The 24,662-nt window shown below is 31.7% G+C and overlaps 1 protein-coding gene across 1 annotated transcript; it reads right to left on the bottom strand.

The window, feature by feature from the left end:
• Positions 1 to 15,378: 15,378 nt before the first annotated feature.
• Positions 15,379 to 22,184, bottom strand: LOC130896249 (uncharacterized). Its single transcript, XM_057804198.1, has 7 exons — positions 21,968 to 22,184; positions 19,523 to 21,699; positions 18,376 to 18,484; positions 18,002 to 18,265; positions 17,631 to 17,680; positions 16,493 to 16,604; positions 15,379 to 15,797 (listed from the first exon to the last, which is right to left on the bottom strand). The coding sequence occupies exons 1-7, from the start codon at positions 22,053 to 22,055 to the stop codon at positions 15,508 to 15,510; spliced, it is 3,090 nt and encodes a 1,029-aa protein (XP_057660181.1). The 5' UTR covers positions 22,056 to 22,184; the 3' UTR covers positions 15,379 to 15,507.
• Positions 22,185 to 24,662: the final 2,478 nt, after the last annotated feature.

Genomic DNA, 24,662 nt, shown 5'->3' with positions numbered 1-24,662 from the left:
GTGTGGTACCCTTTTTTATCTAGATTCTCAAAACGAGATTCAAAAACATGAAGATTTATTCATATTTTGTTACTTCTCAAATGTATCCGACCTTATTTCTTAGTTTTCCCAATTAATTTTCTGTTTTTTGGTATCTTTCTCATTTGAAAGAATTCACAATAGGGAAATCATACTCATATTTTATCTGCACACATTTTTCCAGAAACATGATGTACGGAAAAGCTGCATTAATCAATTTCATTTTTTGTTGTATATGAAACAAGTCAATCTATTGTTCTTAATAAATAGGGTGTCAATTTAAAAACGCACCCTATATTTTTTAGGATGATTACTTGTGGATGGATGCAGCTCCTAATATTTTGATTATCCTTCAACAATTTGACCATTACCAAAAATGCCGATATAAAGATGCTGTTTTACTGACTTTTTAGATGAAAAAACACTAAGTTTCGTTTAGACTCCTATTACTTGGAAGTAACTTCATCAACGGTCCTGTTGCGCTATAGCTCAGTGGCTGAATATTTTCCCACGAGTGTTAAACAATCTGAATTGCTTTCGGACACTGCGGCCTTTTGATGAATGGTTGCGTTGTATTTGCCGTTCGGGTCCCAACTAAAATTCAAATTTGAGTTAACGACAACGAGAGAATTAGGGAGCTCCTCGCACCTCTTATGTAATTTATTTTAATAAAACGGTTTTTCGTTGTCGGTGTGTAGGTTATTTATGAGAATTTGTTAACGATGAAACAGCGTCGGTTGAATGAATCAACTTAGTATATATATCTCGAGAGGTTTAAAGTTAGATGAAATTCAATTTCGAATTTGAATGTTTGAGTCTCCCAATAACATTAGTAATGTAGGTAGCTTTTAATTAGATTTGTATATACAATATTATTGTTATCATTTAAAAAACAAACTAAAGAATGAAGAAAATGTGTCTCCTATTGTCATAAAAATATCTAAAACAATTTATACATAGAATTCCTTACTTCTGAAGGTTTTGTTCCGTTACGATTTTTGTGAATATTTTTTTTTGGGTATTAAAGAAAATTCCTGAATATGATCAGCTTATACAATGCCCCAATCCGGTTTCGTGTACATACTTTTCTTTATCTAACTGCAGCCAGTGGCGTGATTTTATGCCAAAGTCACGAGGAAAACTTTTGATATAAAATTGTTATCTGGTTCAGTTAAACTACACTTTGATATTTAATGGAGACATTTAATATAATTACATTTTTTTAATGCTTATTGTTGCACTTCTATATCGATAAATCTATGAAGCTTCACTAGAGACTTGAACGAAACTATTGAAACTAATTGAACTATGAATGATTTCGAGTCGTGCAGTCGCTATCAGACAAATACGTTCATAGCAAAGAGAAAATAATTGATAATATTTATTGTGAGTATTATTAGAATATATAGGAAATTTCATGAATCATCATCTATCCAGAAAACCATTTAAGTGATCACTGTAGATAAAATACTATAGAGGTGGGAATAATTATTACAAATAGTTTAATGGAGAAGAAGAGACCATCGAGCATTTGCTTTGACGGTGCCTTTCCATGACGAAAATACAACGTCAAATGCTGGGAGATGACAAAGTAGATTTACTCGAAAATAAAAAAGCATAACTTAGAAATAAGTTATAAACGGGAAGAGATGAGACGATTGTCAGCTAATTAACTAAGTTCTTTGAAGGTGAAAAATAAAAGATAATATAAAGATTGAACCAAAACCAATGTAGATCGGTTTTGCTCATATTGACCTAATCTAACCTAGGAAGAAAATAAGATGTAGATATTGCGAGAGCAAGATACATAGACGAATAATCAGTGAAAGGTGCTCCACGATATATGTCCTCTTATGAAAAACTAAAGAAAAATCATTTCAAATATCATTACAAATTTCTTTCCGAAATCATTTTCCATCTTTGACATATTAGAATAAAAATAGTTGTTTGTGCACAGATAAATTATTGGAATGTATGTATTTCTCATTTATTTATACGATTTCTATTCTATTTCCACACCACCCACTACAATGAATTTATAACGATTCACTCATAACTATCACTTAAATATTACTCAAATAATTTATTTAAATTCTTCGCATACTTTGCTAATTCTCTGTTCACTACGACTATTTATTATACACTGACTAACTGCACTACATAATCTTCTTTTATATCTATCCTGTTCAAAGCCCAAACTAAAAAACCAAATAGTTCAATGACCGCGTCAATTTATCGATAATTTCTAAATTGTACTTTTTTCAAAGACTTCAGAATACTACAAATAAAATGTTTTTTTTGTCCATAACTCGTTTGAATGTCGAATTTTTTGTATGAATATTTGTTTAATGTTATTGAGAAAATGGAATGTAATTCAGGAAATATAATGTAGGGTTATGACCCTAAACCAAAGGAAGGAGGAAATCGCAAAGTTAAAATATATGAAAAATTTTCTCAACAAGCCGGCACGAAATAAAATATATTATTGATACGTAGAATAATGCAACAAAAAAATAAAAATGTATTCTTATATCTTTTTTTTGACGCTACTGTTTCCTAACAAAGACGAAAGTGTAAATAAGCCGATAAGCCCCGAAATCATCGAGTTTAGAAGACAAAAAAGTTACTGTCGAGTTTGAACGATTTTTCTTCGAGCCTGGTTGAAACTTTAAATATAAAAACTTAGGTCAAGATAAATGTGAGCTTCCACGTTTTTTTGTGTCATTAATAACCTCCGGATATGCGCCATGCATTATAATATTTTGATAACAGGAGTTTGAACATATAAGATAAAATTGTCAACGAATATAACCGAAATCGGGAAATTGATTCTCTTCTATATTTTTGGCAAATACGTTCATATTATCCATTCTGCATATAATATTTTTTCGAAATTTCGATTACGCAACATATTTATAATTCTTGTCCATTAGATGGTAAACACAGGAAAATAATGCCATCAAATTATTAACAGTCAATAGAGAGCGTTAATTTGACTTGATAGCGTTTTAATCAGATTAAAGTATTGTGTTCAATTCTTGAACATTTTATGAATTAAATTCCAGAACTACCTCCTAACTATTTGATTCCCAACTAATATTTCCGTTTATTAAGTAAATGGCATAAGCCGTCAATTAAACGATTAAATTTAGCAGCATATCGGAAATGTCCCCATTTTTTTTTCTATCAGAAAATAATTATAGTCCAAGAGCTGGCTGCAAAAAACCTGACTTATCGAGTTACCGGATGAAGTATTTTTTAAATGATACTACTCACTGTAAATATTGAAAAAATCATTTAGTGTCAGGGCAAATATGTTGCACAACATTGCTATATTTTTGGACATAAACTGTACCTATCGAGTAACCGTTTGAAACTGATTTCAAAATTTAGTTTAAAGTGAGTAAAAATAATTATGAACAAGTGCTTTGTTAAATCTTGTGCTAATCCCATTGCACGACACTTTTTTATTTTTTTTTCAACTGCTTCAAATTATAATCAACTCGATAGGCCAGGTTTTTTGCAGCCAGCTTTCGCGCTATTATTACTCAAAAAATTCTATAATTTAGATAATGAGATAAAATTTTTAAGTTGTTTAAGAGTTAGTTCCAAAAAATGAATTATGGTGAAAAGTGAAATATCTGAAGTAAATTTTTAACTAGTACTGAGAAAACTGAGTACAGAACTGCAGCAAAAGGAGAAACTAAAGAAGAGACAAAATAAAAATTAGAAAATGTGAATATGGGCTGGTAAATAAATTCAGTACCAAGGTGTAATCATAAAGAGCGATAGAGACGGAACAGAAGAAATAAGATAGAATGTACAAGCTGCGAATTCAACAGGAATGTAATGAAAAGCAAATAAATGGAAAGAAAACATAAAATACGAAAAACTACAATGAGGTACATTAGGAACTATACTGCGGATTCAAAGAAAAAAGTCAAACTTATGCTAAAAATAAAACGAAAATTATGAGGATGAAAAATGAAAATAACGTACGAAGAAGGGGAACATTGGATTTTCGCTACTGGGATCGGCAAAATCTCCACAGGATTCAGAAAAATATACCCAAAAATTTAATGATTGAGGAGAAATCGTTAGGGGTAGATTTGTTTGTCCTCATTACTTCCACGATAATCTGAAAGCTTTGCGACATTTGGAACATCTTTGTAAAGCAGTGCTTTTGGATATCTGCGTGAAATTTAAAAAGTATGGTTTGCTTTAATCGAAAACTGTAAATCAGGTCTACCATCATCGTCTTGGCCTATGCCGGATAGAGAACGATATACAGATTCAACAATTTCCGTAAGAAGTAGTTTTGTTTTAATAGTGTTTAGTTGATTTGTGATTTGTTGATTACTAAAATTAATTTATTTTTTCATAATGCAGAAAATCAAGCTTCATCAAATTATGTCAAAAAACCCAGATTCCTATTTAAAATAATAGAAGACTCATACATTTACTGAATTTTCTTTAACTTATGTCAGTAAGTCGCGATATAAAATAAACTGTTCTTCAAAATTACCTCATATGTAAACAATAAATTTTTTCATAAGTATGATAGAATGTTTTATAATATTTTCATGTTTTGAGATACCCATTATTCCTTACCGTACTTTAGAAATTCCAAGTGACATTTATTTGTTCATAGTAATCACCGGCAAGTACGCATTTAATCGAATTTCTTGAACTGCAACAAGATCACAAGTTTGAACTTCTGTTTGTACAATGAATCCGTGCATGAACTCAAATAGAATCTACAAAGATAAACTTCAACAACATATAACCCACGGAATAATTTCACAACTGAATTGTTGAGCGCAAACCTTTCACAGTATTCTAACACACCCAAGTAAATAAAACTGAATCTACTGGAAAGCTCTTCGTTTAGAAACCTCTGTTCTTGTTTTCTGAAGTTTTTTGAAATTTGAATTGATATTGAGTAAATATTCTGCTTAATCTTACGACGGTCTTTCAAACGATGGATTCGTAATCGATATAAATTTCTTCAATTTCTTATTTCTTAGACCTTTTGATATATTAATTCTTGATTTTAGGTCTCTTCTGTTTTAAAATAAGTTTTTTTTTCATAGTTTATAAAGAAAGATAAATGTTGACGTTTCGACTTTTCTTTAAGTCTTTAACAAACGTCTTTATCAAAATATATTCATATTTTTTTTATATATATATGAGTATATAATAGTTTTTAATTGTGCATATTTTAGTAAAGAGAAAAAGAGAGACTAAATTAGTAAGGAATAACCTCTTCAAATAGAAATAATACAATGAATATTTAGCTTAATTCAGTGTAGTATTTGCCGATAAGAACGCGACAATGTTAATTATAAATTATCAGAATTTATAAGAACAGTCATAGTTCAATCTCAGACGTCATCTTTAGGTATGATCTACTTCATTGTATACATCTTTTGGTATGTAAATAGCTTTTACTTTGAATATCTAAATTTTGTTTCTCTATTTTCATTTCTCGAAGTTCTCTGACGTTAATTTATTTACGGTATAGTATTTCATGGGGTGCTAAAAATGTCACCATTTTACCGGATTACACAGCGCGTGGAAGAACAATAAATATTTACAATCACCGGAATTTATTTATGAACGATACTGATTACAACGTTAATCAGCCATTGTTAGGTGCTAGATTAATCACCCATTTTATTATGATTTATCCAAAGGTTTTGTTAGGATGGAATTTATGTCAGGTAAAACAGAATTTTTAGATTTACCATTATAATGTAACGTGAATCATAACATTATAATGAGATTTTCATGTTCCACATTATTCTTGTATTTATTTGAAGTTAATGTATATAAAGTTTCTAACAAAATTTTATTATGCAACTTCATAATTGTCTCCAACTCTATACAATGATTCCAAAGTAGTTCTCATGTTTCGGAGTATCTATAATGCAAGTTTGAAATTAACAAGTTATATTTTCTTTTATCTCATCTATATCACAATGGTAATTTCCCTCGACATGTGATTCCACCTTGGAGATAAGAAAACATCGCACATTGGTGCCAGTATTCTAGTATTCCCAATAATTTAAGTCCACTGTAAGAATAATGGAAGTATGATCAAATTACATAGGTACTACTAAAAAGTTATCAAATTTTCTTCCTAATCAATGATGGTCAAATAAGCCACACATCAGTCATACCGGGCAACAAAAAAATTAGAATGCTTCAAAACATTATAAATTACGAATTTTTATCAAGCATTGAGTTTACAATCAAAGCTGGAGCTTCCTCCTAGATGTGGCAGGTCACTTTTCAAACTAGACGTGTTAAATTGAAGATTAGAACTGTCTTCATTTGCTTATTGGATCATAATACCTCAAAGACAGGAGTTGTGATGCACTACCTTGTTAACCAAATTGGCTTTGTACCATACTGAAAATCATAAATACCAATGCAATGATCGACGCAGAAAAATTGCAGCTCTACTCAAAAGAAACAGCAGAGATATCTAGTGGGAAGTACAATGGGCATCTAAGACTTTCACGATAAGCAATAAGACGTGTTCTACAAGCTAGTGGAAACTTCGGATACATTTATCATGAACATGAATACCAAGAAAAAGCACGTGGGAACCAGTGATGCAGCTAAGGAACTGTTAATCTAACTAAATTGAATTTGAAATCGTAAGTTTCATTTCAAATTGAACAACTTCTGACTTTGAATCCTTATTTTTATTATTAACAAAACTCTCCAAACTCAAACTCAAGCTTGATTGGATTTCGAATTTTGAGCATTGTTTGTACATTTTTATTTTGCCAATAGTCGTTCAATTCTATTCTAACAACTTGCTATGAGGTTAATGAGACCAACCCCATGCCATTTGGTACAACTGTGCGTCGCGGCGCTAGTAGCAAGATTGAAATTATAAGTTGCCACATCTTTGAAATAGTTTCGTGCAAAAACAAATTAACGAGAGTTATCTTGGCGAAATAATATAAACAAAACGATTGATATTCTTTTCAGTCGCGACTTGATTACCTGACGTGAGTTAGGTACGATACGAGGTTTGTAATTTTTATGACACCACTTCAGGCTTGAAGTAAAATTGAAAAAGAGAGCCTCTTTGCAAGATAATTTTTTCCTCTCGAAAGATAATTGGTGAGATGCATCAGAGAGTTATGTAATAAAGCCTAATAAGTGTCAGCTACGACTCGGTGAGTGGGATGAGCGGCAATAGCCTCCCATGCACGACAAAGAAAAAGAAATTCAGTCATTTCCTCCCAGCTAAAAATTCATGAAATTGTCACTATCCCCATATCTCGAAGAAACAAAGCAATCAGCTGACTATACTATAATTTATTATACATCAGCTGGCGCCTCGAACTTAAAAAAATATATATATCCAGTGATAAGGTCAAAGATAAGGTCTGCGCCAACAGTCCAGCATCGATTCAAGACCTCAAAGATGGAATTCGTGAGGCTATCGAGGACATAGGGCAGCCGCTTTGCAATTTGGTTACGGAAAATTTCATGAAAAGGATATGGTCCTGTAAGCGCAGTCGTGGCGGCCATTTGGCTGATGTTGTGTTCCATTATTAACGGCATACCTTCCTCTTTATAATGAAATAAACATCCGATCATTTATCTCAAAAAATGGCATTTTTCTTTCAATATCAAAATAACACCTCTTATTGGAAAACCCCTATATTTATTCACAGTTACATATAAACTATCATCAATAAAATTTTTATTTGACAGTATGAATTTTCTTAAGGTTCGAGACGCCAGCTGATGTATAATACACTATAGTATAGTCAGCTCATTGTTTTGTTTCTTCGAGATATTGGGCTACAATTTCACGAATTTTTAGCTGGGAGGGAATGACCGAATTCCTTTTTTTGTCGTGTATGGGAGGCTACTGCTGCTCAACCCACCCACCGAGCTGCAGCTGACGTTCACAAGGTTTAATTATACAACTCTCTGATGCAGTTTACTAATTATTGCTTAACAGGAATTTAGTCGTGTATTTTTGTTGCTGGCTCCCGGACAATTAGTTTGATAATTACGTCTATTAAATTGTCTTGTAAATATTATATTTTATAAATCTAAATAGTTTTTGTGTTAAGAACAGGGTTAGGACATTTTTGGTGAGTTTAATAGTCAATAGATGAACAATGAAGAAAAATAGAATAATTAAAATATCTGTAATTGCTTTTTCACATTATTGTCATTCATTTGGTTGAATCTATTTCTTTTACTATCCATTCACTCCCTCAGCAATGTGAGTATTCAAATGCTCCAGTAACTGTCAAGAAATTATAATATCCTGGCTAAATTACTCTGAATTCGAATGTGAATCCGGAGGTTTATTGCTTCCCTTCACTACTGAAGGGTGTTCCAAATGTACATCGGAAAACTAAGAAATCATATAAATGTATAACAGCTCGAAAATTGTGAGATACAAATTGAATAACAGGGAAATCGACATTTCCCTAACATTATTACTTACTAAATTCTAAGCCTTTCTACTCTTGCAGGTGTAAGTAAATAATTAATATCTCTGACACTATCTCAACTTCCTGATTCCATGTTTTTCTTTGTCTTCCCATTTGTTTCTGTTTTTGATACTCTTATTTTCTATTATTCTAATCATTCAGTCTTTTTTAATTCTGGGAGAGTCTAACGTAAAACTTTTAGCGGTGGATTTTCAGTAGCTTCCAGTAAATTTGAATACCTAGAATTCTTGCTTCACAATGAGTCTCTTATCTTTTTATCAGAAAAATTGTAGTTATATTTGTTTTATCGACAACTACTTACTGAGAATATCATGTGGCGACCACGCCATGTGACTTTACCTTAAAAATACTCAATAGAGGTACACAGTTCTTCGATAAAACTTCCTCAATAAAACGATAATCTGTTCCCACCTCACTGATCAATACCTGAATAAGAAATTCCAAGATATACCTGACTTGGAAAAAACCAATACTTTCCACCTGTTCCTCCATACTTACACGAAGCCAGGCGAGGCATTTAGAATCGAGGAGAGAGCTGTTTCCTATTTGGGAATGTGGCAATGAAACACCAAAGTGGACAAATTAACAATATATTTTCCGAGCTTGCGAATACTCATGTATTCATCGTCTGGGAAATAATTAAGATTTTCGGAGGTTTTGAGTTGTATTAATTCTTGTAAAAATCATAGGATTCAAAATTCAACATTCAAATTGACGTTGATAGAAATATTTCTATCTATATTAAAGCTAGTCCACTTTGGTGTTCCGTTGCCACGTTCCCAAACATGAAAATATTTACATCAAAAGATTCTACCACGTCGCGCGAGCTGAGTCCCTGGAAACGGCGTAGCTTTGCTAAGACCTCGGCGTTCGAGATTTGATTGCTTGGCTCTCGACACTAAGGCTAACACCCATAATCGTATTTCTTGTGTGCGCTTTGGTCTTGTTTTGCGACGCTAGTAACAGAGCCCAACAGTGAATTTTTCTGTTGATCAAATTTTCTTTGATACATTCGGAAGTTTTAATTTAAAATAGCTAGCAGACGAAACTGTTTCAATTAATTCGACCATAATACATGAACTTAACAGTCAGTTTCTCTCTGTATGTTTAGATTCGACTTAAGTGAACTCAAGTACATTCGATTTAGTCGAAAACTGCTCTCATTATCCAAATGTTTCTCTAATTGCATCCATTGTGATTACATCTAATCCGTACGTATGTATGTTAAGTCTCCAATATAATCCCTGGACATTGTAATCAACTCTTGTTATGTCACATATATAGTAATCTATTTTGTAGTCTAGTAGTCCGTTCACAACAATTATACCTTAACATAACATACATTGGTATTAGAATTTCAGAAATCACATACGTGTGCTTAACCTAAGCAAATCAGAGAGAAATTTAGTTCTCAATGTAACGACTGATTTCGATGATTCCCTACATTGAGGTTCCAATTAGTGATTTTATATGGATATCTCAATACGATTCATTAATAATGTGCAATTTACTGATAATTGTCTTGATCATACTGTAGAAAATGATAATTGATTCCTTGATTTTAAATGATCGATAACTATCGTAGACATGAAGTATGAATTTGACTGATATCAATTATCTGACTGATATATGTATAGACCAATTATTTGTTCGATTTTACGGCTCAATTCATTATGTATGTATTGATTATTTTCCTCACTTTGTTTCCTTGTTTGTTTCTGAGGAAATCTGGTGATATAATTTTGATTTGAATTTTGAAGTACCCAAACAACACCAAAGCCATCTCAAAACTAACTCATAACGGAAGTATTCTTTCCCTATTTTATTTTGATTAGAAAAGTTCATTCATGCCAAAATAATTGATTAGAATGGGGACTATAATTTGCTGAAAATGAATATTTGTTAACACAAACAAATACAATTGAGGATGGATGTTAGGCTTGTTATATTTGATATATGAAATTAACATCAAAATACTATGTACCAATGATTTTCACTTCAATTCTTTATCTTTTACAACAGACGTTCTACTACACAGTGTTTATATGAATGCGTCTACTAACATAAACTGTGAAGCTGGTTCTGTCTTGTGGACACGCCGAGTATTTCTTGAAAAATCTACTTTGTGACCATTTCTAAAAAGGTCTATTTGTTTGTTGATCCATGATAATTGTGATTAAATGGATTAGATGTTAAGACTTTCCTAATGACTAGTTAATCGTGTAAGTGCTAGTGAATAGATGAGTGTATTAAGTGTTAGTAAATAGTTAAACGTGTGAGTGTTAAGAATAATAGGAAATATGCATGTGGTATACATTCGACTGATCATTTTTCAGAAACATTTTAGTCGCAGTATTATCATAAAATCATTATACCACCATTTAATTTGTTCTTAATTGTATAAAATAATCATTGAACAAAAAAGTGTTGGGTTGGTTGGTTTGATTTTTGGAAATTATTGGATTTTCTTTTATATATGTTTCATCGAGTTATAACTAGTATCAATTTTATTTAGATACATGACTGTTTCGTCGAATAAAATAAATTTTTTCTTAACTACGAAAAATTTTTGTCACAATAAACAATAACACCACCCAATGAAGCTCTGCAATATCTGACTGTGAAAAATGTAAGTTTTTGTTGTTAATTCAAATATTCTCGGGCTGTTGTTCAATTTTAAATTAGTTTCTGTTGAATAATAATCTTTGTTCCGTGCGTGAACAACGAGAATCGAGGTAATTATCCGTTCGAAGTACTTTAGCTAGATGATTCGATTAGCATAAATAACGAAGCAGACTGATAACTTTTATATAAAATGCGCAGTTAAATTGTATCTATTTGTATATTTATTACTTTATATTTTAGTTTGGTTAGGAAGAGATGATCTTCTTGAACAATTCTATTTGTGATTTAACCAGAAAATATTCTGTTTAATAGTAAAGAATTATCAAGAAATTTTTTGGAAGACTAATTAAATTTATTTAACTAATTGGAATAAAATAATGTTTGAATAATGATTTTTATACTTATACTTAACTCTGAAATTGAGAATTATTTTCTAAATAAAAATAAGGAACATTTTACTGAAAATACTTACTTATAACTACACAATTAATACATGAAGAATTTGCTGTGTAACATTTGAGAAGAGAGCATATTATTTTAACTATTTGACATATTATAGGTATATCAAGAACTAACAAAAAAAAATTGTTACATACACGTGAAATGACTCGAATAAGAGAACCCAATTTTACCCTCTGTTTACCATTGGTAAAACTGATAACTAGAACTTAAGAAAATATAATTTTTTGACAATAGATTGTAACTGAAAAATGGGAAATAAATATAGTTTAGTAAAACCAAAAAACACGCTTTCAAAGCACATCAATCTAAAAAGTTGGAGCTTGGGTGCTTTGTTCCATATTTCTCGTACAACGAACGCCCGACGCTTCTTTCTCAATGATACCAGTATTTTTCATTCATTATTGTTTCATGTTTATTAAAAATAACTATTTTTAACTGATTTAACAGTGTTTTTTTTCAAACTATATTTTTCTGTTATATTTTTTGAGATATGATGACGTTGATAATATTTTTGAGTCCAGGTTCAGTACTATCAGTTCGATATCATGATCCTCAGTAATTCTCAGTATGCCCTTTTGAGATTTATGTCAAATCATATTTTTTTCCAAATTTTCAGTTTGTTTTATTTGTTTTATTAGATCATTTTATTGATGTTTGTTGGTCCTGGAGATACGAGAAGATCATCACAAGAAGCCGCCGATTTAGTTAGTGATTCACATATCCCGACAGAATTTTCCAGATTCCTAAATCTACACAATATCTAAAAATTGAAGAAATTCAATAAAACTGACAGTGAAAAAATGAAGATAATGAACACAATGTAATTTTAAGTATACAAGGAGGGAAAATATAAATATTAAAATTCACAATTTTTCAGATATCTGTAGAAAAATATAAAAAAAATGCTATTACACCAATGAAGATGATCCTGTTAAGTGTTTACAGTTTTGCGAAGCTCTATCGAATAAAATTGATGCGAATAATATATTAATGAGTTGTACGGAGTTGTACATAGACATAATTGCCGGTATTGGACAAATAATAATCCGCATCGGAGGGTGGAAGAAGATCATATATAATATCCAGAGACGCTGAATATTTGCGGTGAAATAGTTAGAGGAATAATGGACATGAGAGATAAATTCAATGGTGATAGATGTTGACAATCTTTACGAGGTCCGATAGTTTCAGAATTAATTAGTTCGTTTCCAATTGTATTAATAATTCACAGTTATTTCAGCACTATGCTGCTAGGTTTATACCTAGAACTACCTAAAGATGTATTTCCACAGAGATGGGTGAGCCTAAGAGGTTGTATTGAGTGGTTGACAACTTCACTGAATTTATCTCCACTATATTCTGTATTCTAGGAGCATATTTGAAATCTACAGCCTAAAAACTGTAAATTTGCTGGATAAAGCGAAAGCTCTTCACAATTCATTCAAATTAGGATGTAATTATTGTTAATTTTGTATTATATAAATACTCCACCTTACCAATGATTTATTGTTATTAAACCTTAATCCGTAAGTCAAAGATCCACTCAACCTGATATCAGTAAATCAAGCAATACCATATCTTTCCAAAAAAATTATGAATACCTGCATATCTCAAAAGATGTGATACCATTAGATACCATAACATTTCACAAAGCTCATAATTAAATCACAAATTTGATGTTTCGTCCATTTTGTCTGACCCAATATAATCATATTTTGATTTTTGTGTTTGAAGTTATGAGGAATGAGCTCCTTAAATAAAAGTATATCATATGAGATTACATATTTTGTAAGCACACTTTCCATGGTATCAAGTTTAATTCTCTTTATCCACATCAAAATAACATGGTTAACATTTACAACTTTGTGGCAATTAACGTAATAAACATCAACAGTAATTAGTGAATTCATTTTTCGAGTACGTTATTGAAACTGTTAATCATCCCGATTACGGAATAAAATGAAATTTATTTGAACTGTACGATTTCAATATTAATTCCGTTTGTACTGAAAGTTTCCGCCACAACATCACATAACTGTATTTTCAACATTATATTACAATTTTGAATAATTCATCCACCCACCCTAAATATATTTATGAACGAAAATTGTCACGTCACTAGCCTATTTCATAAAATAAATAAAACAAATATATTATTATAGAATGAATGGGTTGAATCGTCATAATTTTGCCTATATTAAATTATATATATGCTAGCCCTCTTCAAATTCCAAAATCGAATGTAAATTTATACAGAATTATTTTAAACTTTCGTACAATTCTACAAACTTTACTAATATTTTATGATTATGTAGGGTTGATCAAAAATTAATGATAACATGAAAAGTCTACTTTTGAATTTAGGAGGTTGCATTATTTGAAACGCCCTCTTTCGCTGTTTCGTTTAAATAACAGTTTAGTCAAATAATTCGGATATGTTGACACTTTGTTGAGGTTGTTACAAATTTACTAAATTAATCCTTTGAATCATTTAATTGGGATGCCTCTATAACACTATTGGTCAAATGTCTGGGAGTATTGACAAAGATACGTATGAGTTTGTTCCGGAATTCCTGCAGGATCTCTATGTTGGAATTGCTGACTGCTCTTTTGAACTGAATTCTGCATGTCGATACCGCCACATTGATGTTTCTATAAGAAGATGGTCTCAGAAGTACATAACCCAACAAAGAAAACACAAAAATTTTAGAGAAAAATATATTAATTCTGATTTCAGCTCCAAGCACTTTTCCTAACAATGTTCAATAAGTTCGATACCGTTTTATAATAAGAATCGTCAAGCTTTTTAAAATAGACATTAACTTCATTGTTGGAAAATGTACCGAGCCATTTTTTTGAAGCAGAAAATAGGGGTTAAATCTGGAAAATAGAGTACATGAGGTAATTTATTAATTTCGGTCATTGCAATAACGGATGTGTGAGCTGGTGCATTGATGAAACAACACTTTTTACCCAAATGCGGCTGTTTTTCCTTGTATGTTTATGTATGTAGATGTTTATATTTATCCTAGATGGCCAAGTATACAAATCAAATGTCGGATCTAATGAGAGCTATATCTCAATAACATATATTAAGATTTAATTTCATTTTATTGTAAAACAAATTTCATCGAAACAAAATGATTGTTTATTTATTTAAATATTGAATATAAAATAATTGTTATTGATGAATGTGTAATTCAATATAGTTACACGATTTTTGTATAATTATATCATTCCTAATATACTACTTTGTAATAAACTGACAAAATTTACCTATTTATAAATGGCACTATGCGTAGGTTGTGGATATCAAATTACGGATGGATACGTTGTCTTTAGTGTTTGATATATAGCTTCAGTACAAACAAAGCAGACTGGATACATCAGTGTCATTGTCGGTAAATATACAAATCGATCTACTGATACTGATTTACTATTTGTACATAGAACGTACTATTGATATGAGTATTAGGTCACAGGAAGCGCTTTGGGATGTCGTGAAATTGTTTACTTTGTATGAGCTCTGGTATAAGAAATATCCTGAGATGAACTTAATCGATAATTATTTTCCATATATAGTTTAGACTGAGAAAGGAGGAATTTCGATGAAGTTGATGGATTAAAAAACTGTTCATAGAGGAAAATCAAAGATTTGATATCTTTCTGAAAGTCCACAGTAATATGTGATTAGTAACATGCAATTCAGAATTGTAATTATAGGTTACATTCATATACTGTTATACACAGTATGATTAGTAATAATATATCATAATAATAAATCATTTATACCATTTATTAATTATTCTCATCAATATATTACATGAACTACCAATTTTACTTATTTTATAAGCTACCACGCTATCTTGCATCGTTTTTTACAACCTCCACTACCAGATTTTGTCTATATACTTGCTGTTCCATGACCTTTTTTAACCTTACACTGTTTTGCTCCATTTTGGCTCAATTCTGATTTGGTTATTTTTTCGCATAGGAGAAATCTACGTTTCGAGCAGTCATCCCTACACCAACCTGCATTTTGAGTGGCATAGTCAAAATGTATGGATTCACAAAGATCTGTTGATTTCGTGGAGCAATCTGTACTTGGGTTTGTCCACTGTACTCGATCACAGTTCGGCCACACTAGAACGTTATTCTTCACGAAAGACATTTGCAGATACCGAGTACTATCATCTACAAAAAATATGCCATGTATATTAACTGTTCGTGAAAATTTAGAAATTTCATTGTGTTGTTTCATTCATATTCCAGTGGTTGAAATATATATGTAAAAACAGGAACTACGATAATTAATATTTATATTTATGGACAGAGAAATAATAGCATAGAATAGTACAAAGATGGTCCAGAAGCAAAGAAAAAAACTGGGATAAGAGTGTATGGGCCCAGAGCAAAACATTCTGGAGGATTAGGAATCAACACCGATACATTATTAAAAGGAACTGAAGAAAAATAAATACTACTGGATAATACTACTAAGAACACAGTAACTGAAGACATTAATGAGACACTATTACACAGAAAGAATGTAATACAGGTAAATGAATAGTCACTTCAACAAATCCGAACTGGTAGAAAAAATAGACTGCAGATTCTATAACTGCATACAGAGCACTGCAGAATCTCAGAATTCAACACCTAATATTGAATAGAATAGGAGTTGTTACCTAAACTGAAGCCAATTAATGTCCTAGAATGTTGAAAGCATCAAGAATTACTAATTAAAAGATAGTACACGAAAACTGATTGGACGAAAATGTTATTGATTCATCGATCATCTGTGATTTGGTTTATCCCATTTTTGCAGTTTTAATATCAACAGCAGATTCTGAAAAAAATCATATTTAAAAAACAATTCAAAGAATTACCATTTGCCTCTAGTATTTTTGCCAGCGCATAATTTTTTACTTCATTGGATATTGTAACCAATGACATTCCTAATTTAGCACATTCGGAAGCTGCAGCTTTATAGGAATCCACCTGGAAATGAACAATAGAAGTTGATAATTTTCTATACATTTTTAGATTAATTGGATAAGCCTCCGAAATGTTTCAAGCTTTGTTTAAATTTTATAAAAGTGTGGAAACCGGAATTTTAGAATAAGTGCGCGAAAAATTTAGTATCGTAAAAGTGGCTGTATTAGATGTTAGATTGGTCTATTTTAAAGCGTCGAGAACAGCCGGGACCGCGCAACCTTGCTTTTCATTATATCTTTAGCCACCATCTCACCAAGATACGAACGCATGAATAATATTCCGAAGCAGAGGCTGAGAACTGATGGCCAACTTACAACATGCGCGGCACCCCAGCACAAGCACCACCGATGAAAACGTCAACGCAGTAGGATAATCCATTTAGGGAGACCATTGCAGAACTTTAAGCGATATGGCAATCGAGCATCAGCGTTAACAACAAAATTTCAGCCAGATTACTGCCAAGACTTCTGAATTTTAAGCAGGAATTCACATACTGGGAAGTTTACCCTGAGATTATCTAGAAAAACTGAGGCAAATTTCAGCTCCTCAATTTAGTTATTTCAAGCCCCTTTTTCATTGATCAAAATTTCACCGGTGACATTTAGTTGAATTAGATTTTTTAGAAGATTTGAAATAAATCAAATTCTAGAATTTGATATGATTGAATATCCTTGAAAGGCATTGTTTTACCGGCATGGAGAAAGTACAAGTTCTGCTATTTTTAGATGCTCGTTTTTCTATACAAGACATAGGTTTTGTGCTCAGATAGTTTTTCGGATTGATTTTTTGAGGCTACCTAAACTCCAATGGTTATGTTAAACCACCTCCAAATTTTCGAAACTTTCCAAAAAGTAATCATTTAAGAGCTGTACACACAGTACATTCCTTGAAACTTTGAAATTTGTTTTATACAACCACCGTTCTTTTCGTCTAAATACTTTTATGGAATAAAAATCATTCAAAATAAGAGACAGTTGCATAAATAAAATGTGAGCACGTATTCTGTATTAACTAACGCAAATAACTTACAATGAAGTCACTAAAATGGAAATTGTACGGATTTTCTGGTTCAAGAGGAGCTGAAACAAAACATAAATTGCATGTCAAATTTTCAATTTCCTTTAACAATAGTATAATAATGATTCAAACAGAAATCTCATGTATAACACATTTCTATAGTTTGCACACTTGTATTCAAATATTAATAGAACACAAGTGTACAATGTTGTTTATCCATGTTGTAATGTCTAGAAAATACCTCTTCTCCAACTACATATTAATAAAAATGGAATAATTATTTCAGTTTGTGAGTGTGAGGAAGAAATAGATGTGACAGACAAACTGATACAAGAATGGAAATGATTATGTTATTTTTGTATCAGAATATTGGGAATACCTACCAGGAACATCTGAAGAAGAAGGTGTTTCGCATATGTAATAGTAATTATCTGTAGGTTTAACATCTAACCATTTCAATTCTTTTCCATCGTTCGTAACGGCAATCACCGTCCTTTCAATATCTGGATAGTTTCTAGGCGTGCCTTCTATGAAGTTTCTAAATGTGAGTCTATGTAAATTCTCCCAACGGAACGGCTCATTTGCAGCTTTTCTTCCGTCTAATCCTCTTCTTACTGCTCCCGATAAAAAAGTTTTTGTGGTATCGCCTGTTAAAAGGAAAATTTTAAATAAAATAACTTTCAATATTTCAGGAATTCTGTTTCGCTCATAGTAACCAATCTTATTTAATTCTGTTTGATATGAATTCAATTATTACCTATTTGCTGAAGATATTTTTGTATTTCGTCATTCTTCTCTTTATCTTCAATGGTAACCAATTGCATATTCATTTCCTCACATGCTGATTGTGCGCCTTGGTACGATGCCTGCAAGAATAGATATAAAAAATAGTTACATATATTATACTCAGGGTGTTGAAAAAAAAAGGTGATCCCTTTTCTAGGATAGATAGAGAACTGAAAAATATTTGTGGTCTGGTCAGTAAAAAATTTCGTAACGCCATCCGTATTCAAGATAAAGGGCGTTGATGAAAAAAATTATACACATACAATGAATTTCTTTTTTTATCTGATTCTTATAGAGGGTTACACGGTTCGTACCAAATATTATTGAACATAACTTTTTCAATATTATATTTATTAAGCAAATTTTCAAGTGAACTTAACCGTCATTTAATTTTACAACAAAAAGTTTCTCTTGATAAAATTTCTATCTATCCTAGAAAAGGGATCACCTTTTTTAGAAACATCCTGTATATCATCACGGGTTGATTGTTATATAGGCTATGGAAAACAAATTTTTCGGTGCTCAAACAGAATATTAATCTACATATAGAAAAAAGGGTTGGGTTCTTAGGATCAATTTTATAATATAATATATAATATTATATAATATAATTATAAAGATTCACCAATTAAAAATGGAAGTGAGAAAAAAATTTTTTTTTCAAAAACTGTGCCTGAACGACTCCTATTGGGAAACCAGCGCGAATTACACAAAAAAAACAAGCAATTTCGAAGAGCACGTCCATCAAACTGATTTGCATTATTTTAATAAATGAGTAAGTATTGGAAATTTGAAAAAAAATATCAAACATTATATCTATGACAAAGGGACTGTTGTTTTGATTATCAATAAACATAAATAAGAGCTAGTTAACAAGATTTAAAGAAATTAGTAAAACAGAAGAAACAACATCTAGTGAAAGCAGAGAACTAAAAATATCCTCGGTATTATAGATATTGATTATAGAAATCGATGTGAGTGTGAAATTTTTTGCTGATCTTCAATTCAATTATTAAGGAGTTGAATTATTGTGCTGAAGTTTATAAACTATGGAAGAATAAACTTAATTATTAGAGGTGTCGTGTCGAATTTCTAATAAGTTGACTTTCCATCCTTACCAGTTCGGAGCTGAAGTATAAATTATATTTTGTTCCAAAATTGGACTCTGTTGGATATATTGCAGTTTTTGGTGTTGCAGGATAATCTGTACTTATCTTAATATCCGACCCACTTTCTGTTGCAGAATCATTTGATATCGCTGGAAGATATTCAGTATCTCCTGTTAGAGATTCTGAATTTAGTTCAGACTCCCCACTTTCTGAATTTGTTTCAAACTTTATGCTTGCTAATGTTGGAGGTTGTGTAGTAATTTCGAATACCGCGTTTGATATTGCTAAAAATTCAACAGGATTTACGGATGCAGAGACTGCTTCTGATGGAGGAGCTTCATCGGATTCAGACCTACCCGCTGCGGAAGTCACTGTGATGGTTTGAGATTCCAGGTTTACTGTTTCTGCAGATTTTGTATTAGTTTCGGAACCAGTATTCAAAGAAAATTGAAAACGTACAGTTGTTCCTATCGGAGATTCAGAATTTGATTCAGATTCTGAATTTCCAGTTTCTCCTGAATTGGTTTGAAATTGTAAGCTTGCTAATGCAGGAGGTTGACTAGTCATTTCGGATGCGGTATTTGATATCTCTGGAAGTTTCAAAGAATTTCCTGATGTCGAGTCCTCTTCTGCTGGAAAAGTTATTTCAAATTCAGAATTTTCCATGGCAGACGGATCGGTAACAGTTTCCATGTTTGCTGTTTCCGAAGATTGTAAAGTTGTTGAGGATCCAGCATTTGATGATATTGCTGGGAAATTTCCAATTGATCTTGCGGTAGCTTCTGAATTTCGTTCGGATTCAGAATCTGTTTCTGCAATGTCTATATTAGAATCATCATGTATCGCTAAAGAAGATTCTGTATTAGCTAATACTGGAGATTGTGTAGTTGTTTTGAAACCATCATCTGATATTATTGGGGATCCCGAAGAAGTCTCAGATGTCGAGTCTGATTTTGGCAGAGATTCTGCACTAGCTTCCAATTCAGAATCTGGATTTGATGATGCTTCTAAAGATAAATCAGATTTAGCATTCTCCGTTTCTGTGATAGTTTGAGACCCTTGGTTTGTGATTATTGAGGATTTAGGAGTAGTTTCGGATCCAGCATTTGATATCACTAGGAAATTTCCAGTATCTGGTCGTTCTGAATTCGAAGTATATTCGGAATCTATAACATCTATAGCTGTAGGAATTTCTGAACTAGCTTGCAACTTGGAGATTACTACTTCTGGAGATTGTTTAATAGTGTAGGATCCATCATTTGATATTCTGGGTAGCTCCGAAAATGTTCCAGACGTCGAGTTTGCGTCATCCGAAGATTCTTCACTTGATTTGAATTCAGACTCTTCATTTTGGGGTAATTTTGGAGATGAATCTGGTTCATTATTATCCGTTACAGAAGATTCAGCATACTCTGTCTTAGAAGTTTCTGTAATGATTTGAAATTCTTGGTTTATTATTGCTGAAGATATTGTATTAATTTCAGATCCTGCATTTGATATTGCTAGAAAGTTTTCATTAGTTTCTGATCCAGATTCTGCATTTGACTCAGATTGGGATTCTGTAATCGAAGAATCATCTGAATATGTATTAGAATCAGCATCTAACGCTTTAGAAGATTCTGTGGAAGGTTGGAACTTTGGGATTGTTACTCCTGGAGATTGTGTAGTTGTTTCGGATCCAGCATTTGATATTGCTGGATCATATTCCTCATTTGTAGAGGATTCTGAAGAAGAATTAGATTCAGTATCGTCTACTGCAGAAGTATCTGTAATAATTTCAGATTCTGAATTTTCTGATGCTATAGACTTTGCAGTTGTCTCGGATCTGTCATTTGAAATTGCTAATAATCCCGAAGATGTTGAAGGGATCGAGTCTACTCTTTCTGAAGATTTCGTACCTGACTGGTTTGAAAAGGATTCTGAAGTTAGATCAGGCTCGGAATCTATCTCGTCAGAAGAGTTTACCCTTTCGGTAGATTCTGAGATTGCTCCAGATTGAGAATCCGTTTGAGTTCGTGACTCGGTTGTATTGGACTCTAATGATGCTGGAGCTTTTGTTGTTGTGGATTCATATCCCGTTTCTGTTGATATAGTTGTTATTGCCTCTGTTCTAATTTCTGCTAAGGAATTGATAATTGTGTTCGATTGTGTTTCTGTCGACACTGTTTCTATTGTAGCAGCATATTCTGTAAATGAGAATGTTGAGATTACCAAGTATTATATATGAGTATATTGTAAAAATGGATGGACAAATTCCGATAAATTTTCATTGTTTGTGAAATAAAAATTTCAACAATTTCTTTTATATAATCTAAATATCAAAATTATGTATATTGATAGTCATATTTCAGCTGTATTCATTGTTTCATTCCCAATAATAACTAATAAGAAGACGGAAGACCGTTAATTCTTGTTTTTTTCATTTTTCATTTATATATATATATAATAACTTACTCTCATTATCGGCTGAGATCATACTTTGCATAAGAATACCTACAAAAACGATGACTTTGATATTTTCACTTCTTCTGATCGCTAACATTGTTTTAATACAAACAGGAATTTGAATAACACATAGTTGAATTTACGTTACACAAAAACAAACCAATTAGAACCTAAAGTTAACAACGATCTTAGTAATTTGCTATTTACCTAATTGGTAAACTTATCTAAAGTTTACGTTTTTGCGTTAAGCTTGTTCAGCATTGTTCAAAACATATTATCTGTATAATGAGTATGTACAGGTCGAAAATTTGTCTTTTTCGTCAACTAATGATTTGTTTTTATGTCATTATTCATTTCCGACAACTCAACATATCCAAACTGGAAAATTTAAACATCTAATTAAGTGAATGAAAATATTGGTGGTGAAACGAAAAGTAGAAAATGGAATAAACTATTGTTCGGTGTAGAACTATAAGTATAAGTTCCCCCATTATCTCATTTCTTATTTAATAAATTGCTGGAGAGGACCATGAAGATTTTGGAAATAAGGAGCAAATTGAGATAAAATAATCAGGGTTCAATTTACCTGAAAGAAAAGAAACAAAATCAATTAAGATCTGAGGGAAATTGAGAAGATGGAAACAATGAGTAACGAAACTGAAGATGTAATCAAAAGTAACGCAAAGAATCAAATTGTAAGTTTTGAGATGGTTGAGGTGTGAGGGAAAATTGAATACATATATCATCAATGACAAATGATAAATAAAATAAAGATAAAGAAGGGAAGAGGACAACAGTAGCGAAGAGTAATTGTAAGATATGTGAGGTAATGTCAATTTAATAAAATGACTTCCTGTCTCTTTTGAAAAATTGCCGAGTGAACCTCTCCTCTTTCTGGATTAGGTAACTTTCGAATCTGGTGTTTACCAATTTGGAAATGATACACAAGAAGTTCTGCTGTATATCTTGATGACAATAAATTTCTAATGAGATCATTTGATTCATATATGGAGTAATTTCTTCAACAAATAAATGCTCCGAAACATCAGAAATATATTTAATTAATTAACAGAACAAATCGATTGTGGGAAATTTTTGGAATGTGATATTGGCTTATACAATACTTTCTGAGCTGTAATTTCTGGAACTGTTGGTGATATTCATACTGAATACACTGCTTACACCATCGCTATACCAACACTCACAATCACACTGTCTGACGCGCTTTTCGATAACCAAGTTATCGTCTTCAGAGACTGAAGGTGAACTAAAACATATTAACTTACCTGTTTTGTACTAAGTTACTAACCTAACCAATAAACCTTTTTTCGCGAAAATTATAGGAATAGCGATAGGCTAGAATGTGATGTATTTGGGAAAAACACCGCCACGTGCAGGTACACCTCGGCTAATTCTTTCCATTTCCTGGTACATTAATTAACCGTTATAGGTTCAAGAGAACTCTATGTGAAACCACTTTTTTACAAAATCAAACCGACAAACAAAAAAATTTGCTCTGGTACCTTTTAATTCTGTTTATACAAAGGCATTGGAAAGAATATTCAACAGAGTGGGTTTTAAATTGCTTCATAAATCCAACAATACATTAAAACAATTGTTGGCTAATTCTAAAAATAAAATAATAAATTTGGAAAAGAGTGGTATATATGAAATTAGCTGTGTGATTTTGACGGAAAGTATATTGGGCAGACTAAGAGATCAGTTATTGTCCGGTTTAAAGGGCACATAGTTGATTTGAAATAGGGACGGATCGAAAAATCGTTTACGCTGCCAATTATAGTTATAACATAAATATTAATAATGAAAAATTGTTAAAAGATGTATCCAATATTAAATTGTTGGATGCATTTGAAAGCGTTTAAATTGAGAAATGTAAGAACAGCTTAAATAGGTACGAAGGGTCAATTCCTTACAGCCCACTCTATAGTTTAGTAGTCAAGGAATAAATGTGGAGATTCCCGTCAAGAAGATTTTACTGCTGGAATTAATTTTCGTGGGAGAAGGTTTATTGGTGAAAAATTTTTGTATAAAACAGGTAAGTCAAATTAGTAGGTTTCAGTCTCTGAAGACGAAAAATTGGTTATCAAAACGCGAGTGGAATTATGAGTGTTGATGTAGTGGTAGTGTAAACAGTGTGTTCAGTATATAAGATACTTGCAATATTTTCAATATCGTATATCACTGTTGTCTTCGGCTAACGAAAGTCATTATCATGATTATTAGGTCTTCTCTATAACATTGCGAGAACAAATGGATCATATCTGTATTTTAGTAAAGCAAATCCAAAGCTTTCACGGAAAGCATGTTTTCTCACTTCGCGACTCAATTTGCAATAGGAAATTCAGAATAATTATAGTATTCTTTGAAGAATCTACAATAAGTCTCTCTTCTTAGAGGACACATTGTTAAAGAATAAGGATCAGAACTTTGTTTTACTCGACTGGACGTCTGTTTAGAACTGACAGTCTCCATGTCACCTAGTTTTAGTTGAGTAATAAAATGTAACGTAACACTTTATGTGTAACACTTTGGGCTTAAAGAAAATATACTGACACATTCATAAACTTTTTATTTCTCGAGTTATCTCAAGAAGACCAAATTTGTAACTAGTTTGATTATACATAAGACAAATCAACGTGGCCGATCTATTACGAAATCATTTATTAAACTATGATTAAAAATT

Source organism: Diorhabda carinulata, chromosome 7 (assembly GCF_026250575.1).
Source record: "Diorhabda carinulata isolate Delta chromosome 7, icDioCari1.1, whole genome shotgun sequence".
Taxonomy (NCBI): Eukaryota; Metazoa; Arthropoda; class Insecta; order Coleoptera; family Chrysomelidae; genus Diorhabda; species Diorhabda carinulata.
Note: the sequence above shows the minus strand (reverse complement) of the source record. Positions and strands in the feature narration are given on the sequence as shown.

Excerpts from the sequence above, each read along its gene's own strand:
- LOC130896249 (XM_057804198.1), bottom strand. The coding sequence starts at position 22,055 with ATGTTAGCGATCAGAAGAAGTGAAAATATCAAAGTCATCGTTTTTGTA. Across the intron at positions 16,605-17,630 it reads TCCATTTTAGTGACTTCATT|GTGGATTCCTATAAAGCTGC; the intron begins GTAAGTTATTTG and ends GTTCATTTCCAG. Across the intron at positions 15,798-16,492 it reads AAAAATACTAGAGGCAAATG|ATGATAGTACTCGGTATCTG; the intron begins GTAATTCTTTGA and ends TATTTTTTGTAG.